Raw genomic sequence first — 25,419 nt, 5'->3', positions numbered from 1 at the left:
CACTTCTACCTCCATAACTGAGCGTCTGGAAGAAAATATAGAATTGCTACAGTTTAGCATTTCCAACATAAAGTTCCTTTTTTTCCTCCTTTCAAGAATTTATGTATTTATCTCCATTGTGAAATATTAGACAGATAAAGAAGCTTTCAGCAAAATCACAATACAGGTAATTACAGCTCTGTCAGCATTTCCATTATGAACTCCATTTAGCATTAAGGGCTTAGCATTTTTCCATAATTTCAGAAAATGTCAAACTGAAAGCTGGCATGCAGATTAGCAGCCTGGATGCAAATTTGTTTACACAAAATATTTAAATCTACTCAGCTGGTTTTGATTTAGAGATCAGCCAGAAACTTTAAACTCTCAGGGTTTCTCATGTGTTTCTGCCAACTTCTAGACCAAATCACAGTTAAATAAATGTAATTGGTTAATAAACTGTTGACTCATTGTCTTCTAAAGTTTTGAACTTACTTACTTTAGACTTTAAAATGGATTTTAGAATTTCTTCTCATCTTGCAATTCTAGTATTTCTCCTGCCATCTCTATAAATGAATGATTAATTAGAAAAGGATTCAAAAAATGTGATAAAATCTGATAATAATCTTAAAGTCTGAAACATTGTTTATGACTCACTTAACTACCATCATAAGACAGTGAACAGAAATGGACCAAATCCTGTAAGGTTTTTGAGTGTCAATTACTTAGTGCACTAGCTCTAATACCATTTTAGGGTACTGGCCAAAAAGAATCTGAGGGATTTCAACTGTTACAGTTTTTCAGTTTCATCACTTTAGTCCCATGCATAATATGAGCAGTTTTGTAGAGCTGTTGCATCCTAAATAAACTCCTCTGTATTGCTAAGAAGCATTTAGTGTGTTATAGCGATCTGTTCTGTTCTGCTGAAAGCCAATGGTAAATCTTCATTTCAGTGGGGAGAAGATCTAAAATAATCTACTGGTAATTATTTCAATAAGGTTATAATTGAACAGATGATCACTCTCGTTCAAAATTTCACTTGAGAGTAAGAAGTCTTGAATAGAAAGACTTAAAGCAATATGAAATAGCAATACTGTTAGTAACATGAATTGAACCATCATTAGAAATGAGACAGAAATATAGTATTAATTCAAAAACAAAACCAAAAAGCACCAAGACTATAAAGTGTGGATATTCAAGTAGATAACTTTTATATTTAAAATACTGATAAGAGGTGGGCAAACAGGATAAATCAATGGTACATGACTCAAAAGATGCACAGTCATCGAAGTGTACCAGACAAAGAATCGGAACCCAGCCCCAGGCAGTCTGTGAATTAAAAACACAAAGAAGTGTGGTACAAAAGAGATGGTGCAAATAAACTTTGTGCAAATGAAACATGAGATGAGAAAGAAAAAAATAAATTATCAACTAAATGTATCCAAATCAGTCTGGACAAAGGATTTTCACCTACAGCACACTGTGTACTGGCTTAATAACACAGAAAGTTAAATCTTTTAAGAAGGAAGAAAATGTTCTTCAGAAAACATCTCAGGTAAAGTACAGCTGTATCTTCAGAAAAATCTGCAAATTCATTAATGATGGTTAAATGTTCATTGTATTTTGTACCACATTTTAAAATAAATTATCAATTTTCCTTTTAGTTACCTCAGACTTACTCTAAATTCCAACAATACTTTGTGGGGGGGGTGAAGCGGTAGTGTTTTGGTTAACAAAAGCACATGATTAAAAAAGGTCGAAACCTAGCAGTAACTTAGAGATAAAATCCTTGCATACAAATAAGCACTATAGAATCAAATGGTTAAAGTTTGGATACTTGGTATATTTTGGAAATCCAAGATGTTTTTCAAGTTCCAGTGTATGCAATTAAACATTCCACATGATATGGTAAGGAAAATTTTACAGATCTAATATTACTACTATATCCTTTACTGATATAATCATTCTGGGATGACCAGGACAGACAAGTCAGAACTACAAATTCTACAGAATATCATATATTAGTGTATATATATATATATATATATATATTTTTTTTTTTTTTTTTTAATCCCATAGGGTAAAACAAGGCCAGATTTGTAGGGATTCTGTTACTCCCTTGTTCTAAGACTGACTTTGAGCATTTCAATGAAATCAGGAGAGTTTGCTATGTTCCTGACTTGTGAAAGCTACTGTTCCAAATTGCTCCCTTTGGGGCCTCTTGTACTGGTCAACTCTTTGAAATCTATTGACAGCTGAGTTAACACAAATGTCCAATCTAGAGTCAGGCTGTGCCACAGATATAAGCTAAGGAGAGGATCTGCTCAGCAGAACCTCTGTAATTATTTTGGCATTCTTTGTTTGGGATGAAGGGGTATTATTTTGGTTACCAAAAAAAACAAACCAAAACAAAACAAAAACAGACAGAAGAATGAAAACAAGTATAACTGAAAGTCTAGTCTTCAAATCCTGCCTTCTTGCAGATGATTTAAAATTCAAAGAACATTCTGAAAAGGTAAGTCTAATCTATGTCTCTAAGGCTGGGAGGATATTTAGATTCCTAACAGATTACTCTTACATACTTATTAGTTTAGGCCACAAAAGGACTTTACAAATGACATAGAAACTGAAGAGAACTTTCTATATTTTACTGCAGGCTTTATGTTTTTGGGACTTCTCCAGTGGTACTTTTGGACTGGGAAGAGATTTTGGGAAGGGAGCCCAGAAGTGCAGGGGAGGCTAGATAAATTGGAAAAATTACAGGAGCTAGCTGATGAGCTAGAATTTGAGTGTAGTAAAAATATATAGATAGAGCTTAGGAGAGTGGGGGTTTTTTTATGGGTAGCTTAATTTAAAACCAGCTGAAATTAGTGTTGAAACTCATACAATTTTCTATGACCTGCAATTGTAGTACTAGAGCGACTTAGGAATTTTGGAAATATATCCTTAGGAAAGTTACAGAGGCAGGCATACAGAAGTCATCCATGTTGTTGAACTCATTCTATATTAAGCATTGATTATGTTGCTTGCTGTTGTTTCAGATAAATAGCTTTGAGAAGCACAAGTTTGTAAGTAATGTGGAAAGGAGTAGGTAATGATGTTCCTATTTGTTTTTAATTTGAAGAAGACAGCAAGAAACTGAGGATTGAGGAGTCAATTCCCCTCTTTTAATTGTAAGAGAACATTTTTCAAGCCCATCAAACATTAAATGTTGATTTTTTTCTCAGTTCCAGGACTGTTTGTTGAAGGGTCTAATTAAAGATAAAATCTTTTAGCAGTTTCATATGAAATAATTTCATATTTAGTAAATAATATGAATGCTGTAAAAATGTAAATCATTTTAGTAATAGTCTTTAAAGGGAAGAATAGTTGCCATGAATATTGCTAAAGCATTCACTTGATAAAGTACAATTTGTATCATGTTGCTTCAATGTATTAGACTGATGAAAATTCTCTAATCAGATAAGTTCTTTTGTGAGCACTATATTGATGTAAAGGTTTTGGAGAAAATGTCTTGCCCTTTTAGTTACATATTATGAATTACATGTATTTCTTTCCTTGTGGTCATTAAAACTGCCATGTCATGCAATAAACATTGCTAAAGTCAATAGCAGTAGTCATATGATTAAAGCATAAATGTCGATTAGCGTAGATATATTCAAGGGAGAACACAGAAGACGAGATAGTCGTGAACTGAGCATAGGTTCTTCTCGATAGAGCTCACAGCTACAGAAGGCTGCTAACAGAAGTTCTGGTATGTGCACACACACATTTGCATGCGTGTGCATGTCTGTGTTCCCACATGCACCTGGAGATGCATGAAAAAAGCACCTTTTACAGCAGAGATAATTGTCTTCACTATGTGACGTGGCCAAAAACCTATTCTTTTCTCACCTCCACCTTTAGTTAACTAGGTAGGATTTGCACACTTGTTTTCCAGGATATTTTAGATCTTGTGATTTGGCTCAGTATATTATATGGGTTTAGATTCTGAGATGATGGCAAACACAAAGAACATGCTAGTAGAAGATAAATACAATAAAATAAATGTGGAAACTTCCCTACTTTTGTGCTTTGGTTTTGCGGGATGATTCAGCATTTTGAAATGTAACTACATATCTTGAATAGATGATAACCCAATAAAAGTAATGCTATGCTGAAATAAGAAGAATATCCATATTCAGCATTTGTGTAGTTCATTTTATGTATGGACTCCAAACTACACTTGCAGATAGCTACTTGATTGGTCTGAAAACACTTCTGTAAGAAGATAATGATCACAGAGGGATCTTTTAAGTGTCACTGAAATACAGCCACCTCTGAGGTGTGATATGTCAACCTCTTTAAATGATAATGAATGATAATGCCAGTATTAAAATGAAAGAGAAAATAGCGCAGACATTTTTTTCTGTATTTGAGAGGTGATTAGAAGTTTTCATTCTACTAAAAACAGTTTTATAGGAATTATATTTGGTACAACTTTTCAAAAGCAGTGGGAATAAATAATTGTGTCAGTTAACTCTTAATGTGCTAGAATCAGTTTTTATTAGTGTATTTAGTAACTGGTGTTTTTTCTTTTCATCAAGCTTTCCTCCTAACATTTGCTAGCTACCACTACTTGCACTCTTGTTTTGTTAGTGAAATCAGTCATGTATCATAGCAGAACTTCCTTCTGAGATTGGACATAGGCAATAAATTAAGAGGTAATTAGTTACTTAAGAAGCACATACATTTCAAGTTGTTATGTGCACGTTTGTATGATGACAGTGTAGTCTGTTGAATTTTTTCATGACATAAGCAAGTATATGGATATACTTTCTTTACGTATATATTATGTATGTATGTGTAGACATGTGTATACACAATTCCATGAGAATGAAATCAGACAAGTTACAATACATAAAGATATAAAACTAATAAGACATGCAGATATGGGAAACAGACAAAATAGAATTCAAGGCCAGAAGTAGCGATTCATCATCTATATAGTCCAAGTAATTACTCAGTCATTTCTGCCTCAGGCCTCCAGATTCCTTTAGTCCTATTGCAAAGATAATCTTTGTTATTTACAGGTCTCAGGAGGTGAGAATTCATCACCCTGTGAATCCCTGTGTGGTTAAGTTACCTATCATTTTTCACCTTATTTCTGTAATACAATATGAATACGATACATGATGCTATGGTGCCATTTGTAGAATCCAAAGGATAATGGTCAGTCCATCTCTCTGTGTCTCTGCTGGTTGCATCTCACCTTCCTTTTTGACAATACCGCTCTGTGAGAGCACCAGTCCTGATGCAATCCCTTGTATGCCATTCCCAAATACTTGGAGGCTCTGTCTTCCTGTCTAACACTGTTCCTAGATCTATAAACTTATCTAACATTTCAGACACTGGGAAGGAGATGATGAATTTCCGCTATTTCCTTCTTTGACATTTACAATGGTATTCAGCACTTGCAATGTTGGGATTATGGAGCCATAGTAAATCTTACATGACCTGTAAGAACAAGGCAGTGATAGTATAAATGCAAATCTGCCCAGGAAAACTAAACAACTAAATCTAAACATCTACAAAAATATGGCATGCCTCCGTGTGTGCGCATATTTCTTTTAAAAAGTCTTTGTCATAGCCCATAACCTCATCCATTTCAATTCTGGGAAGAATAGCTGGATATTGGGAAGCAGATGTTCAACATTTCCTAGCAGTACTAGGCTTTTCTTATTCTTTTTTTACGAAGTAGGTGAATTCCTGTACATTACATTTATGCAACATTCCATTTAGATCCAAGATCATCACTATATATTGTTCCTTGAATTTTTGATAGATGCAAAGATTCTCTCTTTTTGCAGACAAATTGTACAATTTCATTGAGAAGGAAACATTCATCTGTGGAGTTGTTTGAAAGGCACATGTTAAATTCCCATAAGAATTCTGGAATTTTTCAATAAACCTTAGCATGAAAATTATTCAGTCAAAATGGTGAGTTAAGTTTTATAGCTTTGGAATGCTTGGATAAATAATTTTATCATATGCCTCTCTGATTTGTTATTTAAATATTGTTTCTTCAAAGCACCCCTAAAATTATAAGGACCTAAGAAAAAAACGCCACCTTAGATCAAATTGTCTGTTCTTTGACTGTTCTTTTGTGGGAGATTGCTCTAGAGTGATCTCGTAAAATAATTTCCCACAAAGGCTTTGTTCCATCTTTTCAATCTTAACCACTATGTCCAGAAATACAAGTCAAATGACAGAAGAAGTTAAGTCTGAGATGTCACAACTCTGTTGAATTAGAATTGAAGTTTTCTGTGAGTGAAAAAGGCAAAAACAATTTTTGCAGCAGATCATAAAGGCCTTCCTATTCCTACCAGTTCAAATTTATCAGATTCTATACAATTAACATTTTACATAAGTTATTTTATAAATGTTTTCCTTCGATCTGTCTCTGTCCCAGCATCATAACAATGGACCTGGCCTTGCTTCACAGGTGCTAACTAGTTCCCCACACTCTTCCTGGAGACAGCTGGAATTGGAAATGCTCAGTACCTCTGAAAATTAGATAGTGCCCAAGACATCCGTTTTTTTAAAAAGGGGGGATACAAGGCTACTTTATTTTTCATAACCTTTTATCTGAAAGGATGTTACAATCATGCAAATTGAGCCATCCCTGCAGGATATTTCAAATTCTTTTAAAGTTTCTCTAAACAATTTTGTGCTTTTCTCCTTCTTTACTAGATCAATGTGCAATCAATGGTTACAAATCTCAAATTTTTGAAGTTGACCTGTATAACACATCAACATCACCAGATATAATAATGTGGATATTATTACAAGCTTTCATACTATTCAGTGCTTTCAGACAGGTGCAGAGTGTAAAGCATGTAGGAGGGAAGGGAAGGGAAGGGAAGGGAAGGGAAGGGAAGGGAAGGGAAGGGAAGGGAAGGGAAGGGAAGGGAAGGGAAGGGAAGGGAAGGGAAGGGAAGGGAAGGGAAGGGAAGGGAAGGGAAGGGAAGGGAAGGGAAGGGAAGGGAAGGGAAGGGAAGGGCAATCAATCCTACTAAGCTAGATGTGCAATCAATCCTACTTGACTTGTTCCTCAAAAACAAAAAAAAAAAAAGCCACAAACAAGAAAACAAACAAACAAACAAGTAGACTATAAGCTTCTGCTACATTTATTTCACAGGGGTTTTGGAAAAGGAGGGATTTGAAAGCATATCAACAAAGGTCTTTAAGTCTTGTGAGCTGATGCTTGCAAACCAAGATGTTGATAACGGAGCTGAAGATGCAACCTGTCCCTCTTCAGCTTGTATGGTTGCCTGAAGCCCCAGCCCACTCCCGCGAGTAACAGGCACTCAGGGAGTGAGGGGCTATTTCTGTGTGTTGGAAAGAAAAAACCAACCATCCTAATGCTGTCTCAGACTTACAAACAAAAGACTTGAGGGAGTCACAGAGCTACAAAAAAAAAAAAAAAGAAAAAAATAAAAGAAAAAAAAACACCACCACCAACAACAACAAAAACACACACACACACAAAACAAAAACAAACACCCACCCACCCGCCCGCCCGCCCGCCCATACACACCCACACCCACACCCACACACACAAAAACAAAAAAACCCCACACAGGACAGCCAAACGATGGGAGTATATCTAGAAGGACTCCCTGAGGGTGCGGCCGCCTCGGAGGCTGCGGAGGCCGGTGCCGGTACCGGTACCGGTACCGGTACCGGTGTCGGTGTCGGTGTCGGTGTCGGTCCAGCTGCCGCCGAACGCAGGTGTGCCGGCCGGAGGGCTGCTGCTGCTCCGGGCCGGCTCCGCCTTGCGACAGCTGCAGCTCGCAACAAAAAAGTGTAGACTGCAGGGGACTTTCCTCTGTGCCCTTTGCCGGTCCCTAATGCTACCGGGCAAGGGAGGGAGAAGCGGTCCCTGCTGATGCTGCTGAAAGGGTTTGTGTGTTTCTTCTTTTCTACCCTGCAGAAGAGAAGAAGGAAGAGCCGTGTGCCGGCCAGAGGGCATAGCGGAGCCTTGTTTCAGCTCTGAAGGAGAAGAGCGGGGGTGAGAGAGAGCAACTTAGTCTACAACCCTGCAGAGCTGTGTAGCTTGAAAAAATCGCTTAGGTGCTGTGCCCAGTGCCCTGAGCAGGAGACCAGTGTGATCTGAGGAAGCTTCTGGGAAAGAGGCACCGTAAAAGGAGCTGAGCGTGTGCGGAGGAGTTGAAAAGGAAGGAAGAGGCTGCCTCTTCTCTAACCGGTGTCTCCCTGCACCCCTGCGTGCATACACACACACACACACACACACAAAGACGCAGCAGCAGCTACCATCTGGAGATGAGGAAACCCGAACCTGCTGTTACTCGCCCAATCGTTGTTGCGCCCACCCGTGCCCCACTGAGGAAAGCCACCGCCAGTAACCCCACAAATCAAGTGACTGGGAAGGAAGAGATAGGAGGGGCTGGCGGAGACTGAAGAGAACGGGGCTGAGGTGGGAATGAGGGAGAAGGGGGACTGCAGAGGTGGCTGACAGAAGCAGGACACGCTTTGTCCCTCCTAAATATTCCCACATACCAGACACCCACCAATGGAAACGGAAATCCTTTCCATTTTCTCATCACCTCTGTTAATCAGCAGTTTAAAATCTCACTACTTCATTCCATTTTATTTTGAAAGCTGTCCTTGTTCCGCTTGTCACAACTGCAACAGAGAAACTGGGAAGCAACAGCAGAGGCAATGCTTCATTTTAGCTGGACAGACAAATGAGCAGATCTCAGTGCTCTATCCTGTCTGTCTTGGAGCGACAGCTAAACAGAAGAGATAGAGGAGTCTTGTGGTCTCTAGTAATTTCTCCCGATTTCCTCCCTGGTTTGCTTCTGCAAACAGATCACAAACTTTTTTTTTTTTTTGGGGGTGGGGAGCTGCCAAACCAAAGGGGTGCAGGTATCAATGATTTCTCTCCTAAAATTCAGGAGACAAAGCTCACTGATAGTGCTTGTTTCATTTTTGCATATAAAAGAAGTGTCATGGATTTGAGTTTCATTTTCTTTTATCCCCTCTCTTCCCCTTTCAGTAGCGGAGTTGGAGCATGTAGGTTTCCACTTGCTGCTCCTCCAAGCTTGATTTGTATCTCCTGTGCCTAAAGGGAGCTTCTCATTTCTCCTGTGGAAGGATGGTGGAGAAGGGAAAGGAGCTTTTCTAGGTGCCTTGCAAATCTAAAGAGAAGAACATGGTATACATTATCCCTTGCAGATTGTCAGAAATGACCCTGCTTGGCATTTTCCAAGGGCTGAGTTGTGGGGTTTTTTTTTGGTATTTGTTTTGTTTGTTTGTTTCAGTGTCATCTGTGCCTTCTCTCATTTTCCACTTATGCCATTTCTTTGCTTTTTTAATATGTCTAATTTTGTTGGAGACTGATCCATGGCACAAGCAGTTAAAGATTTTCATGGAAAAAGGCAGAATTCCTCTTAAGCTCTTGCCATCACCCCTTCCCCAGCAGTTCTCACAATTTCCTTCCTTCCATTTTCTCCTTCTTTCTTCTCCTTTTTCTAAGTCCTTCCAAGTATTGTGTAAAGGTTCCAAAGAGGCACAAATTTATAGATAAACATGAAGGTTGTTTGCTTGTTTGTTTTAATCTATATGGATATATACAAATACAAGAAGCACATAATTAATCAGATATGAACGTGGCTCTGTAAGCACCCTGGGATAGTTTGACACCTGTAACAGTGAAACAGCTGTGGATCAAGACTGGAAAAATGGCACAGGATGATGACAAAAGTATGAAGGGCCTGAGAGGCAGATACCAAGCAAAGCTGTGGAAGTGGTCTGGATAACAGGAACCGCAGCAACAGTTTGTGTGCTGTGATGTGGTGCTAGACTATTCAATGGAGGTGATTAAGCAAGGAAGGATACGGACTGGAGTTTGTGGAGGTAGGGCGTGGTAAAAAGGATTTGACAGGCAGCAGTAGAGCAGATGAAGGAGCTAGGGACTCACCTTGCTCCCAAAATCTGGAATGTTTTAAATAGGCAGGTATTCATTCATTGTTTGCCTCGGCCAAGGTTTCTGGGAGCAGAAACGTGTACTGACACAATGGGAATGTAAATAAAGGTAAAATATATTCATTCATGGGAGTGGGGAGAGAACTAAATATGAATGCCCAGAATAGATGCACTGCTGCAATGAGTTTAAGCCAGCTCTATGAAGCTTGGCTGCCTAAAGGAGCCTGCATCCAGGATGTAAAATCTGACCTGCTGGATTTGCAGTTGCAGAGAGGACAGCACAAAGTCTGGGGGATGTCTACAGAAACTGTCAGGGTCAGCACCTGGGAAGCTCAAGCCCTAACACGCATCTCTCTGGGACTGTATGTGAGCAGGAAGAGAAAGCGACAGTTTTGCAAAGTCCCTTTTTTTTTTCTCTCTCTTTTTTCTTGTGCTGTTTCAGGTGCTTCATCCCAGTTTTATCCCTCAGTGTCCAGTGTTTTTTCCTTCCCCCACCCCCAAAAGCAAGCGAAGTGGATTCTCAACAGGTGCTGTGGAAACTTGCACGGCTCCCGCGGCCACCGCTACGCGGGAAGAACCACCCGAGTCTTTAATTTTGTAGGATGCTGCCGCCCCGCGACTTGTGCTCACAAAGCAGCAGCTGCTTCGGCAGCAGCTCCGGAGCCACCGCTCCTCCGTACCGCGCCCGCCGCGCGTCGCGGAGCGGAACGGCACACCTCGCCGGCAGCGAGCCCGTGACTTGCAAATGATGGCACCCCGCACAGAGAATGTGTTAATGACAGGGGACTGAACCAGAGGAAAGAAATGCCCCCAAAGCCCCGGGTTGGTTTTGATCACAGACCGTCTATAGAACGGGCCAAAGCGCAGGAAGCAGCTCGCCTTGATAAACGCAGAGACCCTGCCTGTAACTATATTGTGCATTAACGTCGCGGGCAAGCCCCTTCCTCTTGGATCCCCACGCCAGGATAACGTGGGATTAGATAAAAGCCCTCGACATCCTCTCTCTGAAACACGAATTATCTTTTCCACGCCATGCAAATGAGGGGACAAGCAGCTGCAAAGCTCTACAATAAACTGTTTCATCCAAGGCAGAGCCAGCTTGGGAAGGCACGCCTTTGAATGACACCCACCCCCCCCCCCCCCCCGCCTCCCACACACACACACCTCCTTCCCACCAGTGCGGGCAACCTCTGTAGGCGATAACCAAGGCTAAAAACTCGGAGAGGATCGATAATGTCTACTAAATATTCTGAGAGTGTATGAGTGTGGCGGCGAGGAGGGATGAGGATGGGGAGGGGGATAAAAGGGTGATTAATCAGATATTAATCACTGGCTACAAACAAGGGGAGATTATTTCGGGTAGGCAGCCGACTGTGGGGACTTGCAGAATAGATCCTTTTACTGAAGGCACGCATGATGGGAACAGCACTTCACCGTTTAGCGGTGCCTGTGTAATTTTGAAGATGCAGATTATTCAAGCCACGTATTTCTTCTTTTCTCTGTGTAGCATTTTCCTTAACTATCTGCAAACACAGACTTACTGGAGATATTTATGCCGCTAACTAGAGGTTTCCTTTTTACTCTCCTTTCGTGAACACAGAAGCAAGAAGCAAGCAAAATAGCCCCTGCCCCGAAAAAAAAAAAAAAAAAAAAGAGAGACACCGCCCCCCCCCCCCCAAAAAAAAAAATTCCCATCAAAAGCCTCACATATATCAGGGAAAAGGGATCAAAAGAGAGAAGAGAAAAGGTGCCGATCTTTGCACCCAGCGGCAGACCATGCCTTCAAGGCTGAATTGCTGAGGTACCTTTTCGACAGCCAGGGAGCTCTGCATGCATACAAACAGCTGAGCGCGAAGCGCATTTCGGGCTGTGAGACGGCTACGCACACGCCGGGCTCCTCCGTAACTTTCCCCACGCAACGGGTTAAACTCATAAGTGCATCGATACAGGCATTCCCGCAAAGAGCCCGTTGCTCGACTGAAAACCAGAAAGGTAGGTATTCCGCCCCCCACTACCATTATCATCACCTTAAAAAAGTCACACGGTGGTATTTGCTTGAATATACTAGTTAGAGGCTATATGAACCAACTCACGTCTCCGTTTGAGCATACTGCAAGAATATTTATTGAGCCTCAGCTCAGTCACTGCATTGAACGCCAAGCCTGGCAAGCAAATACATTTCCTATCTCCGAAGAGAGCTCTGAATCAACTCTTTCTTTCCTCCCCGCTTTAGCGATCATTTATATCTCTCCATTGCAAAGTACCCAGCGTAAGTATATAAAATTAAAGATACATATATATATTGAAATATACCTTGGTATAAGGCGAGAGCTTGCAACGCCCTGACAAAAAGCAGACGGACCCCTAAAAATATACCCCTCAAATGCTACCCTACCTTTCACACACGAAACCATCAATAAAAAGACGAGGTTCCACAATGTAAATCCACTTTTAATCTCCATTTTCTTCACCAGGATGAAATCCAGCCGGCCACATTTAGTACATCCCCTTTCCAAAAAGTCTGCTAATTTCGATTCCTTTGCACGGATTTCCCCTCTGCAGATTCCTTTCATATTATTCTTGAGAGCTCCTGATTCCTATTCCTTGGCTAGGCGCAGCGGAGTTGTTGCTGTTGATGGTGCGCGGTCACAGCTCGGAGTGAATGGTGTTTCTGGGATACCACAGCAACCTTGACGAGGACTCAACCATCTCTCCAACGGGGGCACAAAGTCTCAGCTACTCTCGATCGTGTCTTTTCCTTCCCCCCACCCCCCTCTACCCCAACTCCCTGCACAGTCGAAACCCACCACAATCCTGCCTCCTTACAGCATCCACCAGGACCTATGGAAGAGCATCTTAAAGCTCAGACACTCTCCCGATTAACTCCAAACAGTATTTGCAATAGAGATTCTCCCGCCGCCCCCTCGTTCCCCTAAGAGGATCAGTTCTGCCTAGGAAAACGGCTCGGGAAATAATACAGTGGCGAGGTCTCCAAAGCCCCCCGGAGGAGCCTCGGGCAGCCAATACGGGGGGGCTCATCCATCCTGCGGCCGCTGGCAAAAACAATCAGTGCCTCGTTATTAAGAATTCACGTGCGGTGCTTGGGGGCTGCCATCGTCACCCGCACACATTCACTCACACATACACACACGCCCTCAGACACACACCTCGCACAGAAGCATGTGTGTCTCCGAGGGGATTTGCAGACTAATTGCTCTGCGCGGAGCCATTAATGACAAGCCGGTCTCCGCGGCCGCGGGGAGGCGGTGGCACAACCCCGCTCCCTAAAGAGGGCGGCCACAGCCGTGCCCGCAGCGGAGAGGGCTCTTGGCCGCCGCGGGCGGGGGCAATGTGACCCCGCGCAGGGCCGCGCAGCCAGCGGGGCGGGCGGGTCGGCAGCTCCCGGCAGGCCGGCAGCTCCCGGCGGGCCGGGCCGGGCCGGGCCGGGCGGGGGCGGTGCGGTTGCGGCTCTGCCGGGAAGAGCGCTGGCGCCACCTAGCGGTCGCCCCACCGTGCCACCGTGGCCGCGCCGCTCCGCGGGGGCGGGGGCGCTGCGCTGCGCGGGGAGAGCCTCAGCTGAGAGAGAGAGGGGGCTGGTGGTCGGGGCTGTGGAATCAGAATCAGCCCCTCCTTGTCGGGCTCGGGAACCGCGCTTTCGGCTTTCTTCCTCTGCCCAGCGCAGCTACCGCGCAAGGTGCGCCGGGTGGAGGTTCCCTCTGCTGGGGGGAGCGTGCGGAGGGGGCAGGCAAGCAACGCCTGCGATGGGGGGTGTGCGTATGAGTGGGTGTGCGGGGGCGTCTGCAGGGTGGACGTGTATTTTTGAACGCGAGAGTATGCGTGAGCGCATGTGCACGTGTGTTTAATTCTCCCTACGGTGCGAGTGCGGCTGTAAGGGTCCGCTTGTATTAGTGCATGCGTTGTGCATTCTTTGTGGGGGTGCGTGTGTTTGCACCTGCGAGTGTTTGCACTTGCATCTGTGTTTGTGGAAACGTGTGCCTGTGTGAGTGTGTTCATGTGCATGTATGTGCTGTCACGTGAAATGTGGGTGCACAGGTGAATGTGTGTGGTGTGTGATTGTGTATGTGTGCATGTGTAGTTCTGTGTGTGCACTTTTGTGTGTGCATATAAGTGTATGTATGTGTGTGCATGGTTTTTGTGTGTATGTGTGCATGGATCTGTGTACATGTCTGTGTACATGTATTTTGTGCGTGTGGGTGTTCTACATGTCAACACGTGTGCATCTGTGCATGATTTTGTCTTGCACACATGTATGTGTTCATTCATGTAGGTTTGCATGTTTACGTTTTTATGTGGATGTGCATATGTGCACATGTGTCTGAGTCCATGGGTATAATCTGAAGTGAAGTTGTGAGGTGGGAAATTTTGGCAGGCAGTCACAGTGTGTTGATTTTTCTAGGTGTGTCTGTGCATTTCCACATGTTGATCAGTATTGTGTGGGTTTTGTATGTGCATGGAGTGCGTTTGTGGAAAGGTGTGTCCTTGTTAAGAACTGATTTTGGGAGGGGTGTGGATGTACTATATACATGTAGGTGCACATGTGTATTTGTATGAACATGTATTTATGTGTATATAAACTATATATGCAGCTGTACCACAGTATCATAGAAAATAGTATTGAAGGAATCCAGGAAAACAATGATTCAGCCTTTGCTCCTGAAGAACAATGTGAAAGAGGAAGTTTGGATGGCCGTGAGTCTGCTCCCATGTGGATGTAGGAGTGAGCACTATATACTTTCCTTCCACCTTTACTTACAACCATGCCCTGTTTTAGTGAGGCCAACAGCATTTAGCAGAGTGTGGCCCTGCATATGGCTGGCTGAACTTGTCTCTGTAGCTGTAAGACTGCATGTAGCTGGTGTGAGGAAAGAATAGCTGCAAGTGCTGACACTAACCTGCCGCATCGGATCTGTACAGGTTTGTTTACTGAGGAGAAGCAAAGGTATATATTTCATGGCCTTGTGTACTGTCTACAGCCCTCTCTTGCAGACACATAAGTCTTGGGGAGTGACTGTTGTAATTGAAACTTGGTGGGCTTCTTCGCTTCCTCTGCAGCAGCTCAGGAATCTGATCACAGAAACAATACAAGCCCTGTGCTCATGTTAAGGGGGGTGGCACATTAGGGTCAACTGTCTGACAAAATTTCAGTGGTCCCTGTTTTAGGTAAAGTGGGATGAGGGAGAACCACTCTGTTCAGAACCTGGCCACTGTATTCATTTAAAAAAAAAATCAATACATCTCTCTTTACTACATACATGTGTTCATTTATGCATGTATGTATGCATGTAACTGGAATCCATTTTTCAAAAGCATTTCAAAACTGAAGAAGGCTTGTGTTTTCAGAATAGCACAAATGGCCTCACTTCTGGTATTCATCTTTTTTTAATGTGCTTAGAATAAAGTTCTGCCCTTATCCTCCAAAGAACACTTTTCAGCTTCAGAACTCAAATCTCTTTGGGGTAAATACTTTATCAGTTATAGAGGATAAGAAATAGATATTGAAGACCTAGACAACATATTATTTCTAATCCATGCCTTGCATTGCTCTGTACTTCAATATCTAACTTACGTAGGAGGCTTATGTTCATGCTGTTAGAAGTCACGTCTCTTTAACATTCGGTAAGATTTGTGCTGTGAGTTATCTGTATTACTTCTGAAAATGAAATTTGGCTTATCAGTTAGATGCTAAACATGAATGAAGAAATGCTTACAGTTAAAAGTGGGTTACCCAAGGAATTTTTGTGGCCAAATTCTCACTAATTTTCAAAGACCCTTAGGTTTACAAGTAATTTACACACGTTTAAAAATAGTACTTCAGGTACTAAAGGCAAATTTTAGGCACATTTGATAGTAGTAATGCTAGGGACTGAATTTCTTTATAGAACACCCTTCCACTTCTACCCTTGAACATTGTGATGTTGTGGTTGTTTTGTTGTCAAATACTAGCATCCCATAACTTTTTGGGTTCAAGCTGTAGAGTATGCTGTATGTTTCATATTCATATAGTGCCTTCCTTCCTTCCTTCCTTCCTTCCTTCCTTCCTTCCTTCCTTCCTTCCTTCCTTCCTTCCTTCCTTCCTTCCTTCCTTCCTTCCTTCCTTCCTTCCTTCCTTCCTCCCTTCCTCCCTTCCTCCCTTCCTCCCTTCCTCCCTTCCTCCCTTCCTCCCTTCCTCCCTTCCTCCCTTCCTCCCTTCCTCCCTTCCTCCCTTCCTCTCTTCCTCTCTTCCTTCCTCTCTTCCTTCCTTCCTCTCTTCCTTCCTTCCTCTCTTCCTCTCTTCCTCTCTTCCTCTCTTCCTCTCTTCCTCTCTTCCTCTCTTCCTCTCTTCCTCTCTTCCTCTCTTCCTCTCTTCCTCCCTTCCTCTCTTCCTTCCTTCCTCTCTTCCTCCCTTCCTCTCTTCCTCCCTTCCTCTCTTCCTTCCTTCCTCTCTTCCTTCCTTCCTCTCTTCCTCTCTTCCTCTCTTCTTCTCCTCTTTCCTTCTTTTCCTTCTTTTCTTTTGCTCTCTCACTCTGTTTTCGTTCCTTCCTTTGTGTTTTTCTTTCTTTTTCTTGCACTCTTTTTTTCTCTTTCTTATTCTTCCTCTCTTTCCCCCATCTTTTGGCATGGTCAAGCTTATTGATCATTTGGGTGCCAGTTGAGGATGAAAGTGACTTGGCAAGGATCATTAAGTCAATCACTATGATTAAATACTCCCAAGAACTTTAAAATGTGCTAAAATCAGAAATGGGCAGATACTTAAATGTATGACCTGTCAGGCACATGAATATCAGCATTGCTGGTGGAAATTATGTATCAAAGACCTGACAGTGGTGATGCTCCTTTGTACTATTATTGTTGGATACTTCATAAGGTAAACTGTGCTGTGGTGGCTTAGTTATAGTATCTCTAAGCAGGCACTCCTGCCTCAGAACCTCCAATAAATAAATACATCAAAATAGTTAATTAACTTAATTTCTTAATTACCCACATAGCTGACCAAGGGAAGCCAGTCGACGTGAACTTTTTGGATTTCAGTAAAGCCTTCAATACTCTCACATTATTCTGTGGGACATAATGTCCAGCATACAGCTGGAGAAACATGTAATACAGTGTGTGAGCAATTTGTGGATGGGTCAGGCTCAAAAGGTTGCAGTAAATGAGGTTGGTTTGGGCTGGTGACCAGTCACTAGCAGGGTTCCACAGGGATCTATCTTAGGTCTAGGACTCTTCAATGTCTTCATAAATGACTTGGAAGCAGGACTTGATAGAATACTAAGTAAGTTCGCTGGTGACACAAAAATGGGAGGAACTTTTTACACTCTTGAGGGCAGAGAGGCCCTGCAGAGGGATCTAGACAAATTGGAGAACTGAGCAATCACCAACCACATGAGATTCAACAAGGGTAAGTGCCGGATTTTGCACCTGGGATATGGCAACCCTGGCTGTACATACAGACTGGGGGACGAGATGCTGGAGAGCAGCTCTGTGGAGAGGAGTCTGGGGATTCTGGTCAACGGCAAGGTGACCATGAGCCAACACTATGCCCTGGCAGCCAAGACCACCAACCGTGTCCTGGGTGCATCAAGCACAGCATTGCCAGCTGGGCAAGGGAGGTGACTGTCCCTCTCTGTTTTGCACTGATAAGGCCTCACCTGGATCACTGTGTGCAGGTCTGGGCACCACAATATAAAAAGAATATTAAGCTACTAGAGAGTGTCCAGAAGAGGGCCATGAAGTTGGTGAAAGGTTTGGACTGGAAGCCATATGAGGAGTGGTTGAAGTCACTTGGTTTGTTTAGCCTAGAGGAGACTGAGGGGAAACCTCATCGTGGCTACAGCTTCCTCACAAGGGAAGGAGGAGAGGCAGGTGCTGATCTCTTCTCTCTGGTGACCAATGACAAAACCCGAGGGAATGGCAGGAAGATGTGTCAGGGGAGGTTTAGATTGGATATTAGGAAGAACTTCACCCAAAGGGTGGTGGAGCACTGGAACAAGCTCCCCAGGGATTTGTCACAGCTCCAAACCTGACAGTGTTCAAGAAGCGACTGGACAATGCCCTCAGACACATGGTGTGTATTGTGGGGTTGTCCTATGCAGGGATAGGAGTTGGACTCAATGATCCTTGTGGATCCCTTCTAACTCAGGTCATTCTATGATTCTATAGGGTCTATGGAATAATGTACTACTATTAGTATTCACATTCCCCTCCTTTAGAGTTCCCTATTACCTTTGACAAGGCAGATCAAATTTAAGTTTTGATAATTATTTTACAAATTCCTCCTACATTTTCAACTGCATTTGTTATTCTTCACTTGCTGTCATATACTTTTGTGTAAGGTAGCTGTATTTTGTTAAGTAACTCCTACATTTTGCCCCCAGGTAACTTCATTCTAATTGTAGATAAACTGATTGCTTTGCTTCAAAAAATGCAGTGGAGTCTTCCATGACAAATAACACTGTGAATAATATGATACACAGTGTTTGCAAGCACAGACAGCGCATGTAGGCATGTGTAAAGCATATAGATAGTGAAATTTAAAAATGTGTATTTTACTTAGGATACAAATCTCATTCACTCATGTCACATAATTACTTTGAACATCCTCACCTAATGCAGAATGTAGAATTTTTTGAATTCCTGCAACTTAGTCCACCTGGTTATAAACCCAAATATAGATGTTAGACCTAACCATGACCCTAAACTGCCTGCTCGTCTGTTGGTGAGCCCTAATATTATTTTCTTACCTTGAAAATAGTAGGAGAGTGTTACAAATACAGTCCTAAACTGTTGTTTTCTCACTTAGGCTTCTCAACATGTCACAGGGCAGGCCACAGAGAGGAAGACACCGTTGTGTCATCCTCAGGTAGATGGTATTCATTCCTTGCTCAGAGTACAGTAGTTTTACTGGTGGGAAACAGGTAATGGCATTTGGATAGGAAAAAGTGAGGTGGGGATCATTCTGCAAGTGTTGGGGTGCTGCCATGTGCTGGTGTTACTGCCACATATTCACAGTAGAGGACACAGCCATAATACAAAGATCAAGTATAATACAACCCAAAGATGCAGTAAAGCAAATATACAGTGATGGAAATAGCTGGAGGGGAAAGGTGCCATAATACCTATCTCCTCTTGACTCCTTTTCAACTTAAGTTTTCATAAAACAGGTTCTAAGCTGTCTCTAGCACAAAATATCTCTTTAAGAAAACTGGAAAGCAGTGATATTCAAGAGTACCCACTTACACCCCTGAATAAAGAAAAAATTGAATATTTCTTTCAGATGCGCTGTTCGCAGGGAGACAGAGATCATATGTCTCATTATCACAACTAGCTGTGGTTTTGTTATCTCCCTGTTCAATGTTCCTTGTCTTCTGCTAGAGGCCACATCTGAAATCCGTTTGGAGATGAGAGAATGCATTTCTATTATATGCAACATTTCCTGATTTAGATCCTGTACTATATAAAACTTAGTTTTCAAGTGGAATTCAAGGAATTAGCTTTTGTCTACTGCTACCAGATTTTGCGTATCTTAGTGACTAAATTTATTGTTAGTCATGATCAGTCAGGATGATTGTGGTGTGTAGTTATATTTGTTTGGGATTTAGACAACTGACATTCTCAGCAGAAGCTGTCACCACTGTAATGTTCTCTCATCTCTGGTCAGCAAAGTTGAGTTTGATGATTTGGAAATCCTGTAGGGTGTGTGAAAATCAGAAGTGTGCGACTTTACACAGGCAGAATGGCTTTTTACATGGTATGTGCAGGCTCACAAAGATGTGCTAGGCAGTCAGCTAGGGAGAATTTAGATCTTGATTCCCCTGTCCTTAGTAATTGAGTGGCATATGTTCAAATAGCTATTTGTACACTAACTGTATTACCCTTAGATCTGGCAGTTTAGGACCTTTGATCCATGACCAAAGATGTCACTGTTTATTCTGCTCAAAGCACTGCTTTGTTGAGATACATAAGTAGCTCCCAACAAATTCATGCACGTGATATAGTGCAACATTATGCAGTGAAAGCTTGCTGAAGGGATGCTTGAATAGTAGAAGTTTAGAAAATATACTTAATGTGATTATTGCAACAAATGCAATTATTTAGTATCTACTTAAAGACATTATAACCTGGACTGATATTATGGACATAGAAAAGGGAAATTCCATAATAGGGAATGACTGCATGTAGTATCAGTAGGAAAAAAAAAAAAAAAAAAAAAAAAAAAAAGAGATAAATATTAGGGGAAAAAAGTGTGGTAGGAAATTGCTATGTTTCATCACTGAAGGAAAAAATAGAAATGTCTAGAATTTAACCAAATGTTATCCTTCTGTTATAACAGAACTTTTACAGTATGTAAAGGAAAAGAATTCATTAAGGGTGATGAGGTGCTGAAATAGGAAGAAAAAAGTTGGTTTGGTTTGGTTTGGTTTTTGTTTTTTTTTTAGTGGATTCTTTAGGTAGGAAAGTGGATGATCTGCTGTGGGGGAGATTAAAATATCCTTCCAAATTCTGCTTTCCTGTTTGCATTAGATTGAGACATAGTAAAGGTATATTAAACATGTCAGTTATTTAACTGTCATTCAGGGATAATCAGATGCAATGTGCTACCATTCTTCATCAAGCAAATCTGAACTGCATTCTCACTGGTGAGTGTAGATTTTCTCAGTGAACTTCTATTTGTTAGCCAGGGGGTAAAAATAATACTTTGTAGAAAAAAAAGTTTCCTACTGCATCTCAGATTTTGTTTTAATTATTTATGTGGCTGTTTTTTTTTCTCTGTATTATCTGTTGCATTGTTTAATGTTTAATGTTTTTAATGTCTTTATGTGGTTCTTGGAAGATAAGCACTGTAGATACAAAATTAATAATTAATTATTCTTGATGATACTTACAGGAGTTACACATATAAATCCTCTGGCATCTGCAGAAGAACAAATCTAGAAGGCCTCTGTTTTGCTGTTATTTTGCATGAAGGATTCTCCTTGGCTTGAATGGGAATTCTGTGCATGTAGCTATAGAAAACCTAAACCTGTAAAATATTGGTAACCTTGACTCTAATTTCAAAATGCAAATTGTATAATGAACATTTTTTATAAGTAATTCATACTTAGAAAGAAGACTGACATTCTGTCAGCCTCCCATATATTCTTTAATAAACACTTAAGAGTACAGAGACATTGCAGACAGAATTGATAACCTGGTTTAGAGACATATGTCTGGATATGCAACTCAAGTATACCTATGGCTTTTAGATGCTATATGCTCCTGTTATAAAGACACATATAGGTTAGGAAATTTTGGTTGCAAGTGTTTGCAATTTTTTATCTTAAAGAAAAGGCAGGCAAAAATGGAACTTAAATGTACCTGGTGAACACAAATATCACAGCTGAGACATTCAATTTTTATTTGTGACTGCATTTTTATTTTGTCTGAGAGTATTCAGGGTAGCTTGGTAAAATATTTCAGACTTTCGTTTGTATTATTTAATGTTAGACATTGATCAGAAGCTGAGGAGGTTAAAGATGGTGGGTGGAAAAGATTATTGGATTAGTTTCAGGCTATTTTGTTTCAGCTAGATATTTGGTATGCATGAACATAGCTAGACCCTTTTCCTGTCTATTTCTCTCTGTACTCCACTCTTAAATGATTTATAATGTTTGAATCTCTTCCCCTGTTTAGCCAAGTGCAGTATTAAAGCAAAGAGTATATTGGTGCTGATTTTGAATAACATTTCACAGCCAGCTCTGTCACTTGCTTCTTTTTCTGTGGGGGCATTGTGTATCGCTTGGAGAATTATGAGCTAAAAGTAATGAGTGCTGGTGTGGCGATGCTGTACTTTTTTGTGTGTCTTGAAATGCAGATCTGAGCTGACCTATGTTAGGATATGTGATAAAAATCTCACCCACACACGTAGAGCAGCACAGAGACAGGAGCCCCTGGCTTGACCTTTTCAGGGCTGTCCCAGGAGAGCATCAGCCCCATGGGCCAGGTGAGACCCAGCATTCCCTGGGAGGGTTCTCTGAGGAACCACACAGACCAGGGAGTCCTTGTCCTGGGGGACAATGCTTCTTATGAAAGACAGGGAAAGAACATGCTGAAATTGTGCAAGACTTCTTATGGGATGTTTAGAGGAGGAATCAAAGATGAGAAAATGGAGGGATCAGGCTGGTTTGGCAAGGTATAAATGCGTAAAAATGCAGAGATGATAAAATAAAGGGGAACAGTCACCAGTTCACTGTTTGCTGGTTGGTACCCTTGTCTGCATTTCAGATGGTAGGCTACGTTTTTCAGCACTGTGCATCTATAGTGTACTTAGTTTGATACTCTTGAATGTGATGCTTCTTACCTTTTTATTGTTTTGATGGATAAAAAAATTCTTGGCATGATATGTACACTACTTTTGATGCCACAACTGTTCTATGATTATTGTTTTCTACATAAAAATATAGAATGTATAACATTACCCATTCTCATGAATTAAGTAGATAAGCTATTGTTTTAAGTCCTCAAATTTCAGTTAGTAAGAATAAAGCACTTCAATAAATAGAAAGTACAGTATTAATATCCAGAAGCACTTTTTAAAATTTTCCATACTGTGCCAATTTATAACATATAAAAAAATTATTTAATCAAGTTCCTCTGATTATTTTCTTCTGATTTATTTTTACTGCTTTAGGATTTCCAGTTTCCTATGAAGGTGTTAGCTACCTTTTGGAAACAGTAATCAGTTGCATTTTTTATTTTAGACATAGTGTCTATCCACATATGTGTTTGTCGTTATTATAGAAAGAAAGAAAAATGGACTGTAGTGTATTGTCTTACCAAATGTATGACTGTATGCATCTCAGTCTATTTGTCTTTTTAAGAAAATGGTTTCATTTATAAACAAGTAGTTTCTTGTCTGAAATCCTAATAGCCTCTGGCAAAAGTATTTTAAAGATACAATAAGTGGCATCAAAATATTTTATAGTGATGGAGAAATCAGATTTGAACCAGAAATATTGAAGGTCTACAAGTAAAGAAAACAATGAGATCCTTGAATACTGAATATGTTGAAAAATTGACAATGAACTTGGGTGAGTGTAAAAGAATCTTTAGTAGCTCTACAATCATTAAATGGAGCAAATTCAGCTTAACTGTAGATATTTCAGAGTTATTTCAAGAAAATATGTTGGAAATAATGTTGAATATATGAAAGGCTACTCAGAATAATTCATTTGGTTTCATCACAGTGAAATGTTGGATTATGGCTAGAATAAGATGGAAAATAAATAGCAAAATACAGCATATACTATATGAACTCCATCTAATTTTTCAATATAATTAAGGCATACTATAACAAAGCAAGAAGGTGGGGTATTAGACCAGCTTGGCTGAACAGGGATCTCCTCTTGGAGCAGAAGAGGAAAAATAAATGTTATGATCTCTGGAAGAAAGATCAAACTTCTCAGGAATATTACAGAGTTGCGGTTCACAAATGCAAGTAGAAAACATGAAAGGCCAAAGGTCATTTAGAATTCAAATTGGCCAGTGTTGTGTCCGAAAACAAGAAAGTCTTTTTAAAGTACACTAATAGCAAGAGGAGGTCTAAGGAAAACATGGCATCAATGCTTGATGTTCACCTGACAAATAGGGATCACGGAAAGGTAGAGGCATTAAATGGATTATTTTTTTTTTTTGCCTCAGTCTTTAATAATACTGATAGACATTGGGCTGCGTGGTCCCCTGAGTTCGAGTACCACAACTGTGGGAACCATGCCTTTTCATTGGTGAACACTGAAACTGGAAGGGACCAGTTGAATGTTCACAAGTCCATGGTGCCTGATAGGATTCATCCCAGAGTACTGAAGGAGCTAGCAGATGTTACAGCAGGACTCTCATTTACCTACCAAAGGTCTTGGGACTCTGAGGAGGTCCCTGCTGACTGCAAGGTAGGCAATCTACAAAAAAGGTATGAGGGAAAACCCAGGGAACTACAGACATGTTAATCTAAACTCAGTTCCTGGAAAAATTATGGAGAAGATTATACTTGGTACTATTGAAAGTCATTTTAAGAACAATGCAATCATCAGGCAGAGTCAACTTGGGTTCACAAAGGCAAAGTCCTGTCTAACTAATTTGATATCCTTTTGTGATAAGGTCACCCCCGCAGTGGATGAAGGGAAGGCAGTGGATGCAGTTTTTCTGGATTTTAATAAGGCTTTTCATACTGTCCCTCACAGCATCCTTCTGGACAAGTTATCCAACTGTAGGATCAGTGGGTTTGTGGTCCACTGGGTGAAGAACTGGCTGAATGGCAGGTCTCAAAGGGTTGTAGTCATGTAGCCATATGACTGGTGACTGGTCACCAGCAGTGTTCCTCAATTCAGTTCCAGGGCCAGTTCTGTTTAATGTTTTTATATTTGATTTGAATGCAGGAATTGTATACACCCTTAGTAAGTCTGATGATAATAAACTGGGAGGTGCTGTTGACTCACTTGAGGGACAAAATGCCTTGCAGAGGGATCTAGATAGATTGGGGCATTCGGCAAATGCTGGATTATGCACCTAGGACCGAGTAACACTGGGCACAAGTGTAAATTGGGAGAGGAGAGGCTGGAGAGCAGACCTGCTGAAAGACGTCTGGGTGCGCTGGTTGATATTAAGCTCAGTATGAGTCAGTAGCGTGTGCCCTATGAACTGAGAAGGCAAACCGCATCCTGAGGTGCATCAAACACAACATAACCAGTCGGTCAAAACAGGTGATTATCCTGCTGTATTCAGCATTGTTGTGCCCTCACCTTGAGCACTGTGTGCAGTCTGGGGTACCACCATTTAAGAAGGATGTGAAGGTCCCTGAATGTGTCCAGAGGAGAGCAATGAAGTTGGTGACAGGGCTGGAAGGAGTGTCCTATTAGGAGTGGTTGAGGTCTTTAGACTTGTCTAGTTTAGAGAAAAGGAGGCTGAGGGGCCACTTCATTGCTCTCTACAGCTTCCTGAGGAGGGGACATGGAAAGGGAGGTGCTGAGCATTTCTCCCTGGTATCCAATGAAGGGATGCATGGGAATGGTTCAAAGCCACGTCAGAGGAGGTTCAGACGGGACATTAGGAACGACTTCTTCCCTGAGAAGGTGGTCAAACACTGGAGCAGGCTTAGTAGATTGATGTACCATGCCAGTTAGTGTTTAAGAAGCATTTGGACAGCACACTTAATGATAATGCTTCAAGTTTTGGTCAGCCCTGAAGTGGTCAGGTAGCTGAACTAGATGATCACCGTAGGTCCCTTTCAGCGGAACTGTTCTGTTCTATTCTGAATATTTAACATGAAGTATTATAAAAATTGATTACATATAGAAGAAAATTCACCTTTTAAGTGTTTTTTTTTTTTCCTCAGCTGCTGTACATAGGCATTGTTTAACTGACATAAGTAAAATGATGCCTTTCCACGTTAACGGTTTATAATGACCCTTACGTCCATCTCTTCTC

At 41.4% G+C, this 25,419-nt stretch overlaps 1 protein-coding gene across 3 annotated transcripts in view; it reads right to left on the bottom strand.

Annotated features, from left to right (window-relative positions):
* The window catches only part of CSMD3 (CUB and Sushi multiple domains 3), a gene marked incomplete at its 5' end in the record, with an annotated part of 631,488 nt that extends 618,949 nt beyond the window's left edge, over window positions 1-12,539 (bottom strand). For all 3 annotated transcript variants that reach the window (XM_082045128.1, XM_082045129.1, XM_082045130.1), the window contains one exon: window positions 12,362-12,539. In XM_082045128.1, coding sequence (XP_081901254.1) covers window positions 12,362-12,539 — 178 coding nt within the window. The remainder of the gene's footprint in view (window positions 1-12,361) is intronic.
* Between the last annotated feature and the right edge of the window lie 12,880 nt (window positions 12,540-25,419).

Source organism: Streptopelia decaocto (genome assembly GCF_964273445.1).
Source record: "Streptopelia decaocto genome assembly, chromosome: 2".
Classification (NCBI taxonomy): domain Eukaryota; kingdom Metazoa; phylum Chordata; class Aves; order Columbiformes; family Columbidae; genus Streptopelia; species Streptopelia decaocto.
The sequence above is the reverse complement of the archived record's forward strand: the minus strand, read 5'-3'. Positions and strand labels throughout refer to the sequence as shown.